General features: G+C 37.2%; 1 protein-coding gene across 3 annotated transcripts in view; it reads right to left on the minus strand.

Annotated features, from left to right (window-relative positions):
* Positions 1-4,609: 4,609 nt before the first annotated feature.
* The window catches only part of LOC128702441 (serine-rich adhesin for platelets), a 405,069-nt gene continuing 388,729 nt past the window's right edge, over positions 4,610-20,949 (minus strand). For all 3 annotated transcript variants that reach the window (XM_070102124.1, XM_070102126.1, XM_070102125.1), the window contains 3 exons: positions 20,192-20,364; positions 18,952-19,213; positions 4,610-16,043 (listed from right to left, as the gene is read on the minus strand). In XM_070102124.1, coding sequence (XP_069958225.1) covers positions 12,190-16,043; positions 18,952-19,213; positions 20,192-20,364 — 4,289 coding nt within the window. In that variant the 3' untranslated portion in view covers positions 4,610-12,189. The remainder of the gene's footprint in view (positions 16,044-18,951; positions 19,214-20,191; positions 20,365-20,949) is intronic.

Here is a 20,949-nt window from a genome sequence, read left to right on the forward strand (position 1 = left end):
AAAATTGGGCTCAAAGTCGGCGAAATCGCCGATACGCATATGTCGCCGAGACCGCTAACTTCGCGGGAGCATAATTCCACGAGTTTTCGACCAAATTTCGAACTTTTGGTGTCATTACCATCGGGAAAAGATTCTCTATCATTTCATAAGAAAAAATAATTTTTTTTTTTTCAAAAATTGAGCGACATAGAATGACAGTTTCAGAGAGGGGCCTGAAACAGTCAAAGGGTTAAGTGTGTTCTAACCTAACCACTAATCCAGCACACTCACTAATCTGGCACACTACAGGTCCCAATGATGCCGGATTTGTGATGGCCGACCTACAGTAATATACTTTATTTTCACAAAGCTGATACAAAAAATTAAATGCTATCTAACAGTAGACATGGAAAAGTCCTGGTTATGCAGAGCATTTCCAGCAAATGACTATTTTGCTAAACAAGCCAAGTGTATGTTAATTTTTGCTATGGCTGCAAAAAATTAGTTTGTACACCAGAAACTGAATATATAGTATTTCATTAATCAAAATTAATATATTTAATTAGTAATGAGTCCTGGAGGTGGGAAGTTCAGTGCTTGCACTTTAAAGAAGGGACATCTACACTGTCATATCTGTGTGCCTCTGGCAAGACAGTGATAGCATAAATGATGGTGAAAGTGTTTCTTTTTCAGGCCACCGTGCTTTGGTGGGAGATGGCCAATCTGTTAAAAAAAAAAAAATACTAACTCATGTTAGGATAATCTTAGGTTGATGAATTTATTTGGATTAGTAATCTTGAGTTAGTATCTCAAAATAACCCAATAAAACCACTATGGCTAATTTTCATAGGTGGGAGACGGCCGACTTGTTGAAAAAAAAAAATATATATATATATAAACACACAGTATATGTAGATGCACATTAGCATGTAGGGATGAATTTGTGTATGCATACAGAGTTAAATATATGGCACTGAACATATGTTGTCACTGATTTGTTTTAATATACAGACAACCGCTGCTGGATAATTACAAAACACAGCAGTAAATAACATCTCGCATTCTGCTGTTCAGATTGATGAGTGTACAGAATTATCAGAACATCTCTTCCACTGGCTTAATCATACCCTATAGGAGTGCTCGAGGAAACTTATCCCACAGACCCATTCAAAAACAAAAGTGATTTTGACAAATGAGTTTTGTGTTCAGTGAACAGATTCTACAATAGTGAGTGCAAATTGAATTACACAGCTGTGCTGATTGTTATATATTCATATGGAAGTCCCATTTTCCAGGCACTGTATAACTCATAGGGTCATACAGTGGTTGGAAAACAGGAGGTACTACTCAGGTTTGATCCAAGGAAGAAGGTATCATATTAATGGAATATAATGCCGACAAAATGACGAATATGATGTGTACAACATTTAGGTATCTTTATTGCCAAGAGATTTCACCTCTATTTAACTGAAAAATCCTGTTGTGCAGGCAAAATGTTTCAGCAGTAAAGATACCTAAGTGTTGTACATGTGTCTTATTCATCAAGGAAGAAGGTATCTCCAATTCTTTGGATCAAAAGCCCTTCACCAGTATCAAGGCACCCCCCACCCCTTGAAGGGACAGTTGTGCTGAGGAGTAGTCAACCTTATAAGGTTAAGTGCTGAAGACAAGAACCCTAAACAGTGAGTGCAGACAACTAGCTTACTTATACAGTTTGGTGCTGAAGATGTTACTTTACAGACAGATTGTTAAGAAATATTACACCTCAGTGATGACAAGTTAACCTTTACACCTAAGTGTTAATATGTACTGTACTGTATAACTCTTTAATAATTACAAATTACCATAAAATTTGAGGTCAAAATGTGAACCTTGTCTCAAGTGAGCAGTAAGATACTTTAAGCATCTGTGCTGACACATTACAAAGATACAAATATACTAATTACTTAACACCTCAGTGCTGACAAGTTACTTTACACCAGGGTGATAACAGTAAGTTACCTTACATGTCACTGATGACAACTAGCTGTATTATAGTTGTTCAGATTGCCCCCACACACTTAGTGATTGCAGTCAAGTTGAAAAACACATTTTAATAATAACCTTCAGCCCACTTCAAGTACAATGAAGTGAAATTTTGAGTTGTGCCCCAAAAAATGCTCTATACAGGCAAAGTGATGGTGCAAGGACAGACTACCGTCATCCAAAGTGGCTAGGGGGCACCCACCAAACTTTTATCTTGACACACTCATAGAATTAACACAGCTTGGATGTGAGGGTGGAGCAGGCAGGAAGGATGAAAGGGATACTTGGGGCTTAAATATTTTGTTGCCTTTATCAGTCTGACCCAAGAAAAACTGCCTTATTGCTTGGCAATTACTATCCGTTTCTCGCTTATCACAAAAACCACTTCATACTCAACCTTCAAAATATTCTAACAATATTAACATTAACTTCATGGATGTTTTTCTTTGTGGTATGATACTCTCAGATATTGAGACTATGTATATATGGTATCAGATGTGTGTGTGTGTTATGCAACTTTATTGTCTTGATGTGGACTATTTAACATCACACAAATCCACTGACGTATTCTCCTTGCATGAAGACCAACTGAACAAACTTGTAAAGATCACATCTAACTGATCTCTTAAAAACAGTCCTGTCACTATCTTTAATCTATAATGGCACATATGGAAGTAGAAAATAATCATCCATATTTTGGACATTACTAAATAAGCCCTGTTCAAAAAGCATTGGATGGATGTGACAAAATGTTCTACATAAAATTTTTTTTTTTAACTGATATGAATGTTGATGCAAACACAAATGTTTATGAACATTTTGAAATACTGTTCCCCAAGAAGCCCATTTTTCTCATGCAGTTGATGGCACAATATAATTGAGCATATACAAGGAATAAACCATACTCTATGAAAAAGAAACTATACAACATGATTGGACGGCACCCTAAGCTAATACACAATGTTTCATTAGATACAATTCATAAACTATTTCAAGTCATAAAATATAAAACATTCATAGACCTTATTTCATATATACAAGATTAATTCATTTAACATACTCAGAAGACAGTTTCTTCTCCTCAATCATATTAGCTCGGACTACGCAACATACCACTCCAGCTACTGTACAGGCATATCTCATTAATATGGCAACCACTTTAGAGTGCTTTGCCAATATGTCACTTTTCAATTATATTCACGTTTATTATTTTCGGGGTTTGCACTGTTCTTAAAATGGTTTTCGGCAATTTTCACAATCTTTTACATTTTATTTTTACTTCCGCACCGTTTTTTTTAAGGCCTAATGCTATTGTGCACTTAATAAATGATAATGTAAACATGTTTATAGGCTTTTATATGCACTGGAAAGTGAAAAAAAAGGCTGTGATTTGCCTTAATGTGATAAATCGTTTTACAGCAGCAGTCTGGAACCTTACCTGCCATATTAATTACTGACATATTCCTGTACATCATAAAGATATATGGTCAATATTATTTTCTACCATGAATCATATTCCTTAATATAGCATGCAATATAATCTAAAATATTTTTAATAATATTAAATTTTGCCTTATTTGTATTAAAAATATAAATAATCTGGAAGATCCCAACTTAGCACTTAATAAATACAAAGTAATGATTCACGTTGTTTCTCACTTCTGACCTGGTTGACAACATTGTTTTAACAATGTGTAGAGGAATCACTTTCATTGTAATTACAAATAAACAAAACTAACTTTGTGACAAATAAGAACAGAAAGACCTAAACCCATCTGCTTGAAATGATGTGCATACTGTGGAAATTTCCATAAAATTATAATGTGTATAATTTTTGTGGAAATTTATTATTATTATTATTCAATACATTGGGATGCACAAAAAAGCAAATTCTACAAGCCTAGTTAGGTAAGTGGCCAGATCAATGAGGTTACTTACCTGACTTACACTTGTAAAAATTTGCTTGCTATTCATCCCTGCGTAAGGACTGAAGAAGCCGGGTCCACAGGTGAAACATCTCGTTATTATAACAATAATAATAATAAATAATAATAATAATAATAATAATAATAATAATAATAATAATAATAATATTATTATTATTTATTTATTATTCATGAATTTTTTATTTACCTTGAAGAGACATTTATAGGTTGAAGAATAGTTTTACAATAATGCCTTATATGGAAAAGCACCGAGTTATGCAATGTATTTGAGGCAAACTCACATACACCCACATTTGAACAAGTGTGTGTGTGTGCGCGTGTGTATGTGTACACATGCGTGCAAATGCCTAAACACACAAAAATACTTGAGGTAAAACTTGCTGACAAGTATGGTAGATAAACCTATATTTAGAGTCTGTTTCTCTTTAAAACAAAATGTTAAAGCTCTATTTAGAGAAAGTCTATAAATAAAGGTTTGTTCTACACATAAACCCTCAATATAATAAATCTCTATATAATGAACTTTAGAATATGGAACAAAAACCATCAGGTTAACTGGTTCGTCAACGAGAGATAAAGTGTAAACCATACCCCCGGCCGGGATTGAACCCGCGGTCATAGAGTCTCAAAACTACAGCCCGTCGCGACGGGCTGGAGTTTTGAGACTATGACCGCAGGTTCAATCCCGGCCGGGGGTATGGTTTATTTGCAATCGTGTCATTACGATTTCTTAAGTCAGAGATAAAGTGTATTGGTTGCCAGTTATGGTTACTATCATGGCAAAACAACCTATTCTCTGTCCACCACAGCTGCCATTACTGGCTATCTGCTCTCCTTATTATTCAGTTATACTGAGGGTTCATTTATCTTTTTGGAAATAAACCAGACAGTGATTTTCTTGGGTTATCCTGGTGACTCCCTCCAGGTTATTAATTCAAATAAAATCTTATAGCACACAAAATATGTTTATGTCTTTCTATTCTTCTATATTTCACCGAGGTAGTTTTGTGCACACACATATAAGGATACATGTCATGTTCAAAGGAAATGATGAAGCCTACTTGTGCAAGCCATGCCATAGCATCATTCCAAGGACACCGGTGCCACCTAAGCCAAACACCAGGCTTCAGTCACACTTGTAAATTCTTATGTCATCATTTGTCATCCAGGTATAAAGGCAACACCTATGCACAATGACTCAATGTCCTCCCAAATCCAGAAAGTGTTAAACATGACAATAAAAATGATGAAAGACAGAGTTATGAATGCACGATCATGACACAAAAATGCGATTGTAATGTTGATTTCTAAAGCTAAATTTATTTTTTTACATGACAATTTTTAATCTTTGGCTGACAAAGTGTTTGACAACACATCACGCTCATTTAAATAACTGACAAGGATATTACTTACAACAAGGCTGTTTTAAATTAACTGAAACAATCACACCATTACTATTTTGATTACATAGCAAATCTGCTCATTACAGTTTGTGTGCTATGTCAGTAATAACCTAAGCGAATCATATATGCACACACACACACACACACGTGCATATGCACAGACATGCAAATGCACATGCACACACACACACACCACACACACACACACACACACACACACACACACACACACACACACACACACACAGAGGAGCTGAGACTCGACCCCTGCAACCACAATTAGGTGAGTACACACACACACACACACACACACACCAATAAGGAGAACAATTGTAACCCAAAAGAAAAGCAATGCTGAAAAAATACTAAAAATTTCTTCATGGACATAATGGCAGATGGAAAGCATTGCATACATGGAGGGTAGAAAGGTGCTCGGTGTATAGCAAACCAGGTAAAAGACATATGTACTTATCAAGACATTTCTTATGGAAATACTTTGCCACAAGCGATTTCTTCAGTCAAGCGTAGGACTGAAGAAGCCACTCATGGTGAAATATACAGACCACTACCCCACCTTTCTCATAACCAACTTATGTAAATTGCCTCAGGACTCAAGAAAGATCTCATTTCGCCTGTATGATGAGCCATAGGTAAATAATTTAATATTAGCACTAGGTGATACTGATTGGCAGAAAGAGCTGGTTGACAGCAACAATACTAACAAAGATGTCAAAACTTTTTTACATAAAACCCAAAACCTCTATAACATGCATTGTCTGATCAAAACAAAGCAGATCACAGCAAAGAGACTAAACAGCCCATGGCTAACAAACAGTATCCTCAAATCCATTGATAAAAAGCACCAACTTGAAAAAACTGCTCAGATTAGGCCTGATTACTAAAGAATTGGCTAAATACACATCAGTATTCACAAAGCTAACATGAAAATCAAAGCAAGTGTATTACGAAATAAAAGGTGATATGAAAAGGATCTGCCAAACCCTCTCCAAAATTTTGGGCTCTAGAAAACTGTCTAGAAACAGAGATAAACTTAATTAAACCAGATGACCCTCACGTACAGCCTATAGACACAGCCAACAAATTTAATGTCTTCTCTACTGTAGGATCAAAGCTAGCAAGCAAAATTCCAAGCTCAAATACCCAGCCAAAAGACTACCTCACTGGCAACTACCCATATTATGTGCTCTATATCTAGCAACAATTAATTCTACTGAAGTCTCAGTCATCATGAAATCATAAAAAACAAACCAGGAGAACCTAGATAGCTTGCCACCATTCATATATAAAAAAACTGCTCATGTGCTGTCACCCATTATTGCAACAATGTTTAACAAATCTGCCGAGTCCTCAACCTTCCCATCCATACTCAAGACAGCAAGGGTTACTCCGATCCTCAAAGGAGGTGATCCAATTGAGCTGAACAACTATAGACCTATATCAAACTTGCCCTTATTTTCTAAAATACTCGAAAAAATAATACACAAACGACTTTACTCCTACCTTACATCCAATAATATACTTAACCCCTGCCAGTTTGGGTTTAGACCAAAAAAAAGTACAAATGATGCTATTATATAAGTGCTTGAGCTAATATATACAGCCCTCGATAAAAATGAATATCCTCTGGGGCTCTTCATTGATACAGTGGACTACAATCTCCTGCACCTAAAACTAAATCATTATGGCATCAGAGGACATTCCCTGATTACCTAAAATATTATCTTCACGATAGACACCAGTATGTATACACAAATGGAGTCAACTCCACTATCCAGCCTGTAGCTGTCGGAGTGCCCCAGGGTATAGTGGCCCAGTGGTTAAAGCTCTCGCTTCACACACGGAGGGCCCGGGTTCGATTCCCAGCGGGTGGAAACATTTTGACACGTTTCCTTACACCTGTTGTCCTGTTCACCTAGCAGCAAATAGGTACCTGGGTGTTAGTCAACTGTTGTGGGTCGCACCCTGGGGGACAAAATTGAGGACCCCAATGGAAATAAGTTAGACAGTCCTCGATGACACACTGACTTTCTTGGGTTATCCTGGGTGGCTAACCCTCCGGGGTTAAAAATCCGAACAAAATCTTATTCTCTCTCTCTTATTCTTATTCTTCTTTCTCATCTACATAAATGATCTCCCCAATGCATCCCAACTCCTTAAACCTGTTCTATTCGCAGATGACACTACTTATGTCTACTCCCAGCTATATTGAGAAGTACAGTAAACAACGAGCTGCTAAAAATATATACGTGGATGATGACCAACAAACTCACTCTCAACACAGACAAAACATACTTCATGCTGTCTGAAAACAGAACCTTAAGTATCCAACTTAATATACAGTACTGATAAATGGTTCCCTATTTCAAGACACACCGAGGGTAAATTTCTAGGTCTTCTCCTTGACTGTAATCTTAAATTTCATTCCCACATCCAGCATATATCTGAGAAAATTTCCAAATCAGTAGGCATCCTTTCCAAGATACGATACTATGTACCCCAAATGACACTCCTTACCCTATACCACTCTTTAATATATTCCTACCTCACCTATGGTATTTGTGCCTGGGGATCAACCACAGCCAACCACCTTAAACTTTTAATAATTCAACAAAAAGCTGCTGTGCGGATGATCAACAGCTCCTGTGCTAGACAGCACACCCTACCACTTTTCAAAAGCTTGAACTTGCTAAATATACAAGACATACACTCATATTATTGTGCCTACTACATATTTTTTTTTTTTTTCAACAAGTCGGCCGTCTCCCACCGAGGCAGGGTGACCCAAAAAAGAAAGAAAATCCCCAAAAAGAAAATACTTTCATCATCATTCAACACTTTCACCGCACTCACACATTATCACTGTTTTTGCAGAGGTGCTCAGAATACAACAGTTTAGAAGCATATACATATAAAGATACACAACATATCTCTCCAAACTGCCAATATCCCAAACCCCTCCTTCAAAGTGCAGGCATTGTACTTCCCATTTCCAGGACTCAAGTCCGACTATATGAAAATAACCGGTTTCCCTGAATCCCTTCACTAAATATTACCCTGCTCACACTCCAACAGATCGTCAGGTCCCAAGTACCATTCGTCTCCATTCACTCCTATCTAACACGCTCACGCACGCATATACAGAACATTAAACTCCAATATAAACCCTCCACTTAAACTTCTCCTTGATAGCTACAACAGAACACATTGTCACAATACAAGGCATAAGGCACTCTTCGACATCCCTCGTGTCAGTCTCTCACTATGCAAAAATGCAATTCACATAAAGGGTCCGAAGATCTGGAATTCACTACCTGAACCGGTAAAGGATCCCCTGACTACTTTTAAATTTAGGACTTTGCTAAAAAATCATCTCATTTCTCAATACTAACCAAACCAACCAAAACAACTTCTAATCAGTTATTATAGTACATGACCTCTAGTCTATTAAGCATCTGCCAATCCATGAAATATTACTGCTTGAACCATTAATTGTAATATTGTTTTTATTACGTGCAATTTCAAGATTATTATTCTTATAAACCTCCACCTTCACTACCATGCATTAGTATTAAGATTAAATACAGATTTCAATAAAAGTTAACAACTTATCTAGATTTAAGAAGCTATTATGTACTAGGTTTAGTCTGCCCGAAATGCTCTGGCATGATAGTGGCTTTCTTTGTACTTAGCAAACCAAAATTGTAATTACACACTGTAACCTTTACAAACAAAATCAAATCTTTGTTCTTTTAATATATGTCTTGATCATTGTATATGTGTCTTTTACCTAGAGCTTGCTTGTTGCTATCACTTTATCAGCTCCACCACAGAAAACCATTATTCTAGACTATTTTGCTCTGGGTAGAGCTTTGTCTGACCAGACTTGTTTGAGCTCTATGCAGAGCAAAACATTATCTGTAATATAGGTCTGGTGTGCAACAAGTGTCGTTCTAGCAGCAGAGTAGCAGAGTGCAAGCACAGGATCCAAGATAAGCTGGAATGTGCTAATGAGCAACCATTGGCAACTTCTTTAAAAGATGCACAAAAACTCAACAGTGAAGATGAGATACTGAGTGTATATCATATATTCTGGCACATAAAGTGCATAAGCATAAAAGATATATAAGATGACATTTCCAAGCAATTGTAACATAACGTTAGCAAATAAATGCTAAAGTGTAAGCCAAAGCCTACCCTTGACCCTGATCTTCAGCATACAAGGTGCAGGGTGATTTTCTAAGATTTTTTTTTGTGTGTGTGGGGGTGGGGGAGTGGAAAGCATGCCTTACATGCTTGGAAAATATAACACCTCTGCTCCTCTTAATATACATAAACAAAAGTACAAATAGAAGTGTACGACAAATATTAATGGATATTGATGAAAAAAAAAGTGGATGAATAAGAGAAGATATTATCATGGGTTATGAGATAATATTCTGAAGAAAAACATATTTATCCAGTTTGCTGCTGTAGTGTGCTGTCATAAAAAATAATTTAGATAAAATGTAAAACCTTTAAAGATGAGTTACAAAAATGGTTTCCAAAGATAAAATGTGAATTACAAGGGAAGACTAAAAACAATGTAAATGCAGTTGTTGATAAATACAAGAAGTGGAAGAAGATATACAATAATCACACACAGGATCGCTAAAAGATTGAGAAAATACAGTAGAACCTCAGTACTCAAACAGCTCCCTACTCAAACAATTCGGTATTCGAATGTTTTGTTTGGTAAAAAAAAATTGCTCGGTAGTCGGCCGTCTGCTCAGCACTCGACCAAACAAACATGACCTGCCAGAACTTCGCTGTAAACTATTTTATGTTTCTTCACGTTTTTTTGGGGTTTCTTTATATTATTTGTATAAATAAGTCACTGTAGGGCCTACGAAGATTAGTGATAAGTCAACCAAAAAGAAAGTTGGTTGGGAAAAATTTGTTCGGTACTTGAACAGATTGAACAGACTGGCACTCGAACAGCCTTCTGGAACGAATTAAGTGTGAGTACCGAGGTTTCACTGTAGGCAAGGAAGACTTTTTAGCACCGTCAAGAGACAGAAGAACTAGCCACAACTGCAAACCACAGTATGAGTAAAGCCATGCTCAAAAGGCATTAAAATATATCTCTTTACACACTGTGACAAACTTTTGGAATGGCATCCAAGAAGAAGTACTGAGTACTACAACCACTGGAAGCTTTAAAAAATTATTTGACATACAGTACAGTACTTTAAAATATACCTGAAATTGCACACAATGAGTACAACTCTGCTCCAGTAGTCACAAATACAAAATAGGTACAGTAATCTCTCTCATACACTGACACACACTGAAACGATGCCAAGCCTCAAGTACTGTATTGGGAATATTCTACATACTAAATTTAACTGCAACCATACAAGTATAAAAAAGTATAAAAAAGAAGAGTTCAAGATCCTGATAACTTGCAAAAGTTTCATCCCATTAGTAACATGGTTTATTTCTTTATACATCTGTGTACTGTATTTTATACCTATTCATAGAAACATTTAAATAAAGTTTTAAAGTCCAATAAACTACGGAATGCTTGCCATGCATAAATATGCCTAAGATATATTTCATTCTTCACTAGCATTAATAATCTTTTTAATACACACTAAAGGTTGTAGAAATTTCTGATTTCCTATAGCATGTTATTTCTTAAGGCAATAACGAGTGATTATAAGGGAAACACATTTCAATTTGGAATGTGAGGGACCTGGCTATTTCATACAAGTCATCTGTATTTAAAAAAAGCAGTTCTGAAAACATCTGCAAGACAGGGATTATCGAGAGTTCTATTACAAGAATTTCTTTTGCTCTTTATAAATAAATGAAAGGCTTATATACTCTAAAATGCCCTGTGTCTGTACTGGCCATTTGATCAGTTAATACCATTGTAGGTTACAAGATTTGGCAAATGTCATTCAGTGCTCATATGTTTTCAAATGGTCCCTATTAGGTATGGCTCCATTAATGAATATATCTTAATTTTATGCTGTATTACATTTATTGCACCTTGTGAAATTACTAGGAACTAAATTACCCATTGTATGTATTTGCCGACTCTTTTTCTTAAAGAACATAGGAGTGTGTGCAGGAAAATTTGTTTTTCATGTCATTTAGAACTAAAACACTGTATCAGGATGCTGTATCATATTGCAAGAAAGTAATTGCAGTAAATCTTCAACATAATGGACTCCTATGTAAGGTATTTCATATACAACAGACAAAATACTTGACCAGATGACCAAGACTTGATACAACAGATTAAAGTCCACTGCATGAGGCAGTTGTTCTTTACTGGTAATACAGTGTGTCCAGTAGGCTCCAAATACAATGGACCAAGTCCCATTGTCAGTTTATGATCGTGGAAAATAAATTCTATAATTTTGAGGCAATAGACTTTCCTTTCAATGGATACCCTCTCACCCCTATTAGTCTGTTATTTCAAGGATTCATTATGTAATGGCAAATTATAAATGTCATTATCCTAACAGTTAAAACTTAATATGATTAATGTATAATGTAATTCCTGCAGACATACATACAAAATTTCCATTATACTTTAATTTAAAATTCTTGTCACTCAAAAATATTCATCTCCAGAGAATGAGGATTATATTCATTAAAAAATTTCCATCGTGCCTTATTATATATCATTATTATTTTCTCATTACAATGCAAATTTTAACACTTAATCATTTTATGTACATTAATTTTTTTATAGCTCTATCCACATAGGTTGTACTTCTGTCTTTATCACTTAGAAGATAATGCCTTTTTTTTCACTTTGTTTTCTAAGATGGGGAATTATCAGGAGTCTTTTTAGTAGGACTATAGAGACCTAACTTTACTGCTACTTCTTTTGGCTGCCTTGGCACATTCCTTGTTGGAAAAGGATTGAATGTAATAGGTCTAGTTGGACTGATGGCGGTGGAGCTGTCTTCTCTCCTGTAGTTGGGTTTCCATTCTGGCATGAAAGGTTTTGAGCTTTGAGAAGTTACTTTAACTTGAGTGACGGCTTGTGACACTCCTTTAACAGAGCTGGAGGCCTCTTCGTGAGATTCAAGAGTAGCTGCAAGGGGTGCTTCATTTGAGAGTGATTTGGTTGCCTTATGTCTCTCAGAATCAACACATTTATCACTTTCACTCTTTTCTTTATCAGGTTTAATAAGGAAAGATATATCTATTGCTTTTTTCTCAAATCCTTCTCCCATAGCTTTTGTTTCTTCAAGTGGGGTGTCTATTTTTTTTAAACTCGAACCTTCAACTGATTTTTGCTTTAAAATTCTTTCAATAATTTCAGTGTTTTCTTTAACAAGTTCTTGCAAGGCTACTTCACTGTTTCTTCTTCTCGGTAATTTTCGCTCATCATCTTTCTGATTTCTCTGTCTTGAACTTTGCTGTATTAGGAAACAAAAGACATTAGGATCAAGAGTAATATCAGCATCCAAACTGAGAGATTTAACACCCCTCCAAAGTCTTTGCCGAATAGCTTCAGAGCTGAGGTCTTTACCATTGAAAAAATCAGTTTCTGCCTCTGCTTCGTAGTCATCAGAGTTTTTTCTCTCTTTGGCTTCGCTCAACCTACCATATGATCTAGTTTCCTCCCCTTCATCCTTAACTTCATTTGTGATGAAAGATAATCTACCTTCCAGGGATGCTGATAATGACTGCACTGGAGATGAAGTTACTGCATCTTCTCTTGCTGTGATGGAGGAATAATTACTGGATGAAGTTTCTGATGAAGCCATATGCCTCTCTTCACTTTCGGTGGTTGATGGTAATTTACTGCTCTCTAAAGGTAATGTTTTGTGGGGTAATGGCCTGTCTGGACATGATGCTGATGTACCTGTACTTTCATCCATGGTGAGCAAAGCTAAAATCCTTTCTTCTAGTGAAAGTACTGGAGACATTCTATTTTCTAAATCTACTTCTTTAACTGAATCATTAGATAACGACGCTTCACACTTTTCAGCAACAGATTCAGAAGATGCTGCTGAATCCTTGCCAATCAAGGACAAAATTTCTTTCTCAAGAGATGTATCAGAGTCCATTACCAAATCCTTTATGGGAGTTTTGCAAGATTCTTCCCAAGAGATACCTTTTGGGGTTGAAGTTTCTTGAGTAACTACACTACTGATATTTGAAGATGTCACTTCTCCACTTGGTATGCTGAAGGTCAAATGAGTACTGGTTGCTGGACTTGCCATATGTAAAGTTGGAAAGCTAACCAGTGAGAGTTCCACTGTGGTCGAGCCTTCTGCTACCATTGTAGGTGATGACAATACACTCTCCGATTCACTCATGGAAAAAATCTGACAATCATTTGAAGTTGTCACTAAGGGATATTCACCAGTCTCCGATGCCACTGTAGAAAAGCTGTCATTTTTAAATAGTCCTGCTAATTGTGTATTTTTATCCTCAGCTGAAAAATTGCAGCTGTCTGTGTTATCAAATGTATATAAATCCTTGTCAATTCCTGCGAGAACAGTTTCACACTCAAATGCTTTTGTAAATTCTGAAATGCCACTTGATATACATGGCAACATAGATTCTGAAGTAACAACCTTTGGTGAAACGACATTGTCAAACGTTGTTACTGGTGAAATACAACTGGCTATTGTTGTTGTTGTCATTGATGTAATTCCATCACTCAAGATTGTTGCTGTTTGTGAGGCAAGATTACCAGTTAGTTTTCCCTTTAATAAGTGTGTATCTTCATCATTGTCGATTGCAGCACTTGATGTACTACTGTATGTCTTCATAAATTTTGAAAAATCACTATCCACTGTCATAAATGTGGGTGAAAATTTAGCTTCAGAAGCTGTAATAATGGGTGAACTAGTGTTTTCAAAAGAGGCCTCTGTTACTTCCTTACTAAATGTTGCTTTGAGCATTTCATTACCAGCCTCAGAAGGTTTGGAAAGTTGAGAATCAAGACTGTTGTCAGAAGTTGATAATGGAATTAAACCACTGTTAACAGTCATGGTAAAAGAAGAAAGCCAAGAACTGGTATTTAGTGCTTCTGTTGGCGTGCTTATAACTGGCGATGTGCATCCTGAGGTTTTGACTTGGACAACATCAAGCGATGCTTCTTGCAAATCAACACCAGCAGCTTTCTGTGCTCCAGAATATGTAGAATCTTCTGAACTCACTGTAAGGCACAAAAATTCTGACTTTGTTGCAAAATTTGTTTCAACAGTTACAGGTTCTGATTCAGTCTTTGCTACATTTTCTTTTAATCTTTGGCAAATCGCATCAAATATGCTATCTGAAGTCTGGGAAACGTCTTTTGTTGAAGGGCTAGCATTAATCCCATAATTTTCAGAATCACTTGGTTCATTATATGAATCTTTGAGCCATGTAAACTCATCCTTAGAACTTTCAAGATGTATCTTAGTGTCCCATGCATCTTCAAATTTCTTTTCCAGATTGTCTGATGTATCTGTTACAGATGCATCAGAAACTTTCACTTCACTTACTTTTTCATATTCTGGTGTGACGGTCACACTCCCTGCATCATTTCCCATATTTTTCTGGTGGCTCATGGTTAGGTCAGGACATGTTTCACTCCTACTTGAAATGCTTTCCAATGCATTTTCAAAGTATAACTCATTTACATTTTCCTCTTCACTAGGATGCAGGTGGGAGGTAACTGGACTGGGATGGCCAGTATAAATTTCAAAAATATTTCTCTTTTCATCCTCAACTGTGATTTTTGGAGACTTGGGAGGGATCAGAACACTATCTTGTGTAATATCAGAGGTAGAGACAGGAGGTAATCCCACCAGGGTCAGTTTTGGAAATCCTAGGTTATCCTGACTTTGTGAAGGTGAAAGATTTGGAGATTTACTGGGTGATCTGGATGATTTGTGATTGGGAGAAGCCCTTGGAGATGGTGTTGAAGAAAGTGATTTTGATGGTGATACATTTGGAGATGGCTTTGTTGTTAAAGATGACTCATATCCAATATCTGGTGAGGTAATTCTTGGGACTGGACTGTCCACTGGTGATCTCTCGGGAGTGACATTGTGTTGTGTGGCAAATGGTGAGGATGATCCTAGAATTCCTGATTTAATTTCACTGCTGAATTTATTGGTGCCTTCAGAACTTGGCTGCATAAAGCTGACATCACTAGGAAATGGAATCCTAGCAATGATTTCAGCAGCCGTTAGATTCTTGCCAGCTAATAAATCCTCTAGTGGGATCCCTGTTTCCATGGACTTAAAATCCCATAGTGGTGGTTCGGTTGTGACAGGTGCCACAGGCTCTTGTAGTTGTTGGGTAGAGTTTTCCTTTTGGGGTTCTGCCTGTAACATGACTTGGTCTGCAGTGGAAATATTTATGATTGTCTCTGCTTTCTGTATAGTGTGGGCATTTGTATCTGCTTTTGATTCTTCTAGTTGCACTATTGATGGTAATGTCTCATGGGATACTAGCTGCAGTGCTTTATCTTGGACTAATCCTTCAGACTGAGGCTCTTTTGATTTTAATGTTGCTTTGCTATTCTCATGAACTGTCTCAAGACGAGGGGAGGTTGTTGCAGGCCGAGGTTCCGTAGACGGATCAACTTCAATGTCACTCAGGTTGTCCTGCTCTTCATCATCGCACAGCTCTGTAGATGTGCTGCTACCACCATCATCATCATCTGTGGATAGCAATGTCATGAAATATATATAAGGTGTAAAAATTTAAAACTATGTAGTGTTACTTATTAAAATAGGGTACTCCTAAAATTAATCAGGAAGTATATATGTCATAAAACCTACATACTATGGACAAAAGAAGAAGTTAATTTTATAGTTTTGTTATGCACTCTTACACCAATACTGTGTGTTATACTCGAAAAATTACAGAAGTGCAAAATAGGTCTATGATTGAGTCCCAACATTCTGTTAACAAGACTAATACATGTATTCAATTACATTAGTAAGGCATTGGCTACATAATGAATTCAGCTACAAATTTTTTTTCAAAATAGGCATTAATTTTCATCTTATTTGTCAAAATATGTGTATTGTGTGCAACATGATGTGAGTGTCTTCCATTGCAGACACTGCAAGGCTCCAGGCGGACATCAACCGAATCTTTCAGTGGGCTGCAGAAAACAATATGAAGTTCAACGATGAGAAATTTCAATTACTCAGATATGGTAAACACGAGGAAATTAAATCTTCATCAGAGTACAAAACAAATTCTGGCCACAAAATAGAGCGAAACACCAACGTCAAAGACCTGGGAGTGATCATGTCGGAGGATCTCACCTTCAAGGACCATAACATTGTATCAATCGCATCCGCTAGAAAAATGACAGGATGGATAATGAGAACCTTCAAAACTAGGGAGGCCAAGCCCATGATGACACTCTTCAGGTCACTTGTTCTATCTAGGCTGGAATATTGCTGCACACTAACAGCACCTTTCAAGGCAGGTGAAATTGCTGACCTAGAAAATGTACAGAGAACCTTCATGGCGCGCATAACAGAGATAAAACACCTCAATTACTGGGAGTGCTTGAGGTTCCTGAACCTGTATTCCCTGGAACACAGGCGGGAGAGATACATGATTATATACACCTGGAAAATCCTAGAGGGACTAGTACCGAACTTGCACACGAAAATCACTCACTACGAAAGCAAAAGACTTGGCAGACGATGCAACATCCCCCCAATGAAAAGCAGGGGTGTCACTAGCACGTTAAGAGACCATACAATAAGTGTCAGGGGCCCGAGACTGTTCAACTGCCTCCCAGCATACATAAGGGGGATTACCAACAGACCCCTGGCAGTCTTCAAGCTGGCACTGGACAAGCACCTAAAGTCGGTTCCTGACCAGCCGGGCTGTGGCTCGTACGTTAGTTTGCGTGCAGCCAGCAGCAACAGCCTGGTTGATCAGGCACTGATCCACCAGGAGGCCTGGTCACAGACCGGGCCACGGGGGCGTTGACCCCTGGAACTCTCTCCAGGTAAACTCCAGTGGGGGGGCTGCCTACCTACTTCCCAGAGCACTAAAAGTTGAGCAATAATCAACAATATATAAGCATCCAACAAGTTTGTCTGAGCACATTAAATCAGTGTGAGTGTTCTGGTGAGTGGGTTTTATAACTTTATGTGCCGTTGGCATGAAAACAAGACAACATTTATGAAGGAATCCATAGAAACTGGTTAGCTGACTTGAGTTCTGGAGGTGAGAAATACAGTGCCTGCACTCTGATGAATGGCTGGGGATGTTGCAGTCTGGAGGGTCATCTGAACTGTGATATCAGCATGATTCTAGCAAGACTAACTGAATGGGTGGCAGTGAATGTGTTTTCCCCATTTTGGGTTACTGTACATCACTGGGAGGTGTTAAAAAAATATTCAGTGTTACTGTAAATCACTGATGCATATGGATATTTAGTACTAGATTGCTGAAGGGCATTTTGAATTTAAGTTTGTAAGCTGACATGTGTCTTTCTAGTAAATTCTGCGAGTAATTATTAATGAAGAGTGACAAACTTTGCAAATGCGGTTGAAACTTGTGCTGTAGTTATCAACAGTTTCTTGTTCGCTCAAAAAGTGGTCGCTGTTTTAACAACCTGTTTTCCTGAGAATCTAAAACTTAACACAGTGTATGTAATAATGTGTTCATTTACTGACACACATAAACATACACATGTGTATGCATTAAAACGATATGTGTATATTTTACCTAGGTAGTAGGTTGGTAGACAGCAACCGCCCAGGGAGGTACTACCGTCCTGCCAAGTGAGTGTAAAACGAAAGCCTGTAATTGTTTTACATGATGGTAGGATTGCTGGTGTCCTTTTTTCTGTCTCATGAACATGCAAGATTTCAGGTACGTCTTGCTACTTCTACTTACACTTAGGTCACACTACACATACATGTACAAGCATATATATACACACCCCTCTGGGTTTTCTTCTATTTTCTTTCTAGTTCTTATTCTTGTTTATTTCCCCTTATCTCCATGGGGAAGTGGAACAGAATTCTTCCTCCGTAAGCCATGCGTGTTGTAAGAGGCGACTAAAATGCCGGGAGCAAGGGGCTAGTAACCTCTTTTCCTGTATATATTACTAAATGTAAAAGGAGAAACTTTTGTTTTCCTTTTGGGCCACCCGGCCTCGGTGGGATACAGCCAGTGTGTTGAAAGAAAGAAAGAAAGTGTATATTTTACCTTATCTGCTTTTAACTGTTAAGATCTATACAGTAATTGCCAAGTATAATGATGGTTAAATTGTTGTTAGATAACTGAATCAATAAATACTATGCTCAAATGCTTTTAAAATAATTCTCTGATTAATATTATTGACATAATGAAATAATCCTGAATATCACACCAAAACTAGGCTCATCACAGCCTGTCTTAAGTAAAATTGGCTTGTATGCTTTAATTACTAGTAAAACTGGTTTGTAGGTTTTAATCACTAGTAAAATTGGTTTGTAGGCTTCATTTACTAGTAAAATTGGTTTAAAGGTTTCAATTACTGTTAAAATTGGTTTGTAGGCTTTAATTACTGTGAGAGTTATTTGCATGTCTGTCTTGCTTCATCTTACCTATCTCTGAGGGAACTCCAAGTGTTCCCAGACTTGGTGTGGCACCCTCTAGCAGCTTGACCCCTGAAGGAAGGGAAGCTCGACGGTCTCTTCTAGGAGTGTCTTTCCAGTGTAATGTCTCCACTTTGGGTGGGTCTTGAGAATCACTTGATAAGCGTTGTGTGGATTGCTTGGGGCTGGATGAGGATCTTATAGATGGTGATTGTTTTGGTTGTTGAGGGGTTGAGCGTGTACCAGTTGAGTCGCTCAACTTCCGTTCGGCCTGAAGGTTATTAGTACGTACATTATGTCTAGGATAGGTATACACACTGAGATGTATATCTCTCAGTGCATATACTGTATGTTAGGTTTTTGTTTGACTCTCTATTCTAGAGATTAAAGTACAGTAAGTCCTCAGGTAATGTCATTTCATTATAACATGGATGAGAAAAAATCAATTTCTGGCCCGGGCCATTATCTGTGTGGAGTTTGCACGTTCGTTTTTAAACTGTGTGGTGGTAGGTGGTGCTCCTTACAATTTTTGCTTTGCAAACATTGCTTCCTTGATTTAACCTTGTTGCAATGAGTGCTAAATGCACACTCTGCACCTCTGATGTTTATGTCAATTAGCCTATGGTAAAATGGTTCATTATACGTCATTTGGCTTAAAGTTGCAGTTTCCAAGAACCAAGAACCTATAGACAATGCTAAGTGAGGACTTACTGTACAGTTTGTTGGATTGTGAACCCTAAAAGATTATTTACCCAGGATAACCCAAGACAGCCAAACAATGTGGTGTATTTCTCTTGGAGGATCTTTGGTCCTCTACCCTATGACGCAACCAGGTTCTAGGTACGTACCTATATTCTCATAATCTGGATTTAATGAACATTTAGCTTTAACAGATGTACCCTCCCACTATTAGTCAATTATTTTTTTTACCCCAATGGTTTTCTTGTCTCAGCTTATTTTAAAACTTTACCACATCTAAGGAATACCACACAAGTTTACTGTCCTCAGCACACTTTAAAGGTTGATCATATTTAGGGTAAACCATACAATTTTACTGTCTTCAGCTTATTTCAAAGCTTGACCATATCTATGGTATACCACACAATTTTACTATCTTCAGCTTATTTCAAAGCTTGATTATATCTAAGGTATACCACAATTTTACTCTCCTCAGATTATTTCAAAGTTTAACCACAGCTAAGTATAGGACACAATTTTTCCCATACCAGCTAAGGTGGTAACTACCTACCTTCTTTTTGGGTTTGATAACTGGGATGACTCCTTGTGGCACTACCCGCCTGGTCTTGGAGGTGAGAGCCTTCTTGCCCCTTAGCAAGTGGTTCATGGTGAGTGGTGTCGACTTGTGTCCACCCCCAGTGTGTGACCCACCCCCTAAGGTTGAGCTCACACGCTGCTGAGATGCTGAAACAGTGCAAATTAGTGAGAATCTTCCAGTGTATGTGATATGCTCTGCATATAAAGGGGTTTTTGGCATGTACTCCCAATTGTTATTCCCCTTTGTACAAACATGTACCGAGATGAAATAAATTTATTATTATTATAGTGTGAAAGTGTAAGATACCTATCATAGCTGGGGAATGCGAAGTGTGATGCACTTATTAAATGTAATGAAAATCTTCTATATTACTAAATGTAAAAAGAAGAAACTGTGTGTTTCTTCTTTTTCAGGTCACCATGACTCAGTGGGAGATGGCCACTGTGTTAAAAAATAAAATTGTTCCAGGTATAAACTGAAATGAAAATGTTCCATGTATAATTTTAAGAATAATGTTGCACATATAACTAAGAAAACTAAACTGTTCCATGCATAACTGTAAGAAAACTGTTCCATGTATAATTGTGAGAAAACCATTACATGTATAACTGTAAAGAGAACATGAAGCACCAAAGGGTTTAGCTTTATATTTATTAAATCAAGGGTTTAGGTTTATATTTATTAAATCAAGGGTTTAGGTTTATATTTATTAAATCAATTACATATTTATA

Source organism: Cherax quadricarinatus, chromosome 80 (genome assembly GCF_038502225.1).
Source record: "Cherax quadricarinatus isolate ZL_2023a chromosome 80, ASM3850222v1, whole genome shotgun sequence".
Taxonomy (NCBI): domain Eukaryota; kingdom Metazoa; phylum Arthropoda; class Malacostraca; order Decapoda; family Parastacidae; genus Cherax; species Cherax quadricarinatus.